This window comes from Rutidosis leptorrhynchoides, chromosome 1 (genome assembly GCF_046630445.1).
Source record: "Rutidosis leptorrhynchoides isolate AG116_Rl617_1_P2 chromosome 1, CSIRO_AGI_Rlap_v1, whole genome shotgun sequence".
Taxonomy (NCBI): Eukaryota; Viridiplantae; Streptophyta; class Magnoliopsida; order Asterales; family Asteraceae; genus Rutidosis; species Rutidosis leptorrhynchoides.
In genome coordinates, this window is record NC_092333.1 from 441,306,395 (window position 1) to 441,307,948 (window position 1,554).

The window sequence follows — 1,554 nt, forward strand, 5'->3', positions numbered from 1 at the left end:
TGTATGATATTTAAATCGGTGCACCATGTTTTGAAAGGATCTTTCGCTATTTGTGCACCATTATCGCTAACCAGTTCTCGAGGAATGCCAAATCTACAAACAATGTATTCCCATACAAAATTTCGCACTTGTACACCAGTGATAGTGCGGACCGCCTTAGCTTCAACCCATTTAGTAAAATAATCGATTGCCACAATCAGGAATTTAACATTGCCAGGCCCTGCAGGAAATGGGCCTACAATATCAATAGCCCATTTGTGAAATGGCCATGGCGAATTGACAGGAATCATATCATGCCTTAGCATTCGGTTCTACGGGGCATGTCTTTGGCAACTTTTGCATCTTTTAACAATTTTTGCCACATCGCGGTATAGGGATGGCCAAAAGTAACCCATCCGCATAATTTTCGCTGCAATTGTTTTGTAGCCTGAATGCAGTGCACAAGTACCATTATGCACTTCTTCTACAATCATTTCTACCTCAATTGGCCCAACACATCGCATCATTGGTCCGCAGTACGATTTGCGATATAGGATATCATTTTGGATGATATACATTGGTGCCCGCTCTCTTACTAAATGAGCTTCGCGGCTGTCGCTTGGCAAAGCATCATTGCGAATATATTGTATAATTGGCTCCATCCAATTTGGCTGTTCTTCTTCAACGGATGCGACCATTAAGTCACTATCTATTGATTTACTTGGTAATTCCTCAACCCATACTTGTTTTTGAAAATGCGAAAACGTTAAAGCAGCCAATTTTCTCAAAGCATCCGCCTTCTTGTTTTGACTTCTTGGCACTTGTGCAAGTTCAAAATGCTCAAACCGCGCTGCTAATTCCTTTAATAACTGCAAGTATTTCTACATAGAAGGATCATGTGCTTCGAAAGAGCCATTAAACTGATTCGCTACTAACTGCGAATCTGTAAATGCTCGCAACTTAGCAATATTCATTTTTCGCGCAATATTTAAACCAGTAAGTAATGCTTCATACTCCGCTTTATTATTTGACACATCAAAATTAAAACGCAGTGCATACGTATGCTCCTCACCACTTGGGTTTGCCAAGACCAAACCCGCACCTGCACCTTCTGCGCACGAAGCACCATCAGTAAACAAATCCCAAGTTTCATCAAGTACCGGTTTCAATGCGGTTCGCTCATTAATCACCTCCAATTCTCCAGACATTTCAGCGAGGTAATCCGCCATAACCTGTCCTTTTACAGCACTACGCGGAAGGTTTGATATTTGATAAGTGCCTAATTTGACTGCCCACAATGCAAGTCTACCAAATATCTCTAGTTTTGTTAAAACTTGCTTGGTTGGCATATTAGTTAATACATGCACTGGATGCCCTTGAAAATATCTTCTTAACCTTCGCGATGTTAAAATAAGCGCATACACAAACTTTTCGATCGGCGCATAGTTTACTTCACTTCCTGTAAGGGCTTTACTAACAAAATACACCGGCTTTTGTATTTTGTTCCTTTCCGCGATCAAAACTGAACCGAAAGCTTTGTTTGCCACTGATATATAAAGGTAAAGAATTTCTCCA

General features: G+C 40.7%; 1 protein-coding gene across 1 annotated transcript; it reads right to left on the bottom strand.

The window, feature by feature from the left end:
• Positions 1–860: 860 nt before the first annotated feature.
• On the bottom strand, positions 861–1,328 carry LOC139902763 (uncharacterized). Its single transcript, XM_071885370.1, has one exon. It carries the CDS (start codon positions 1,326–1,328, stop codon positions 861–863), a length of 468 nt encoding a protein of 155 aa, XP_071741471.1.
• Positions 1,329–1,554: the final 226 nt, after the last annotated feature.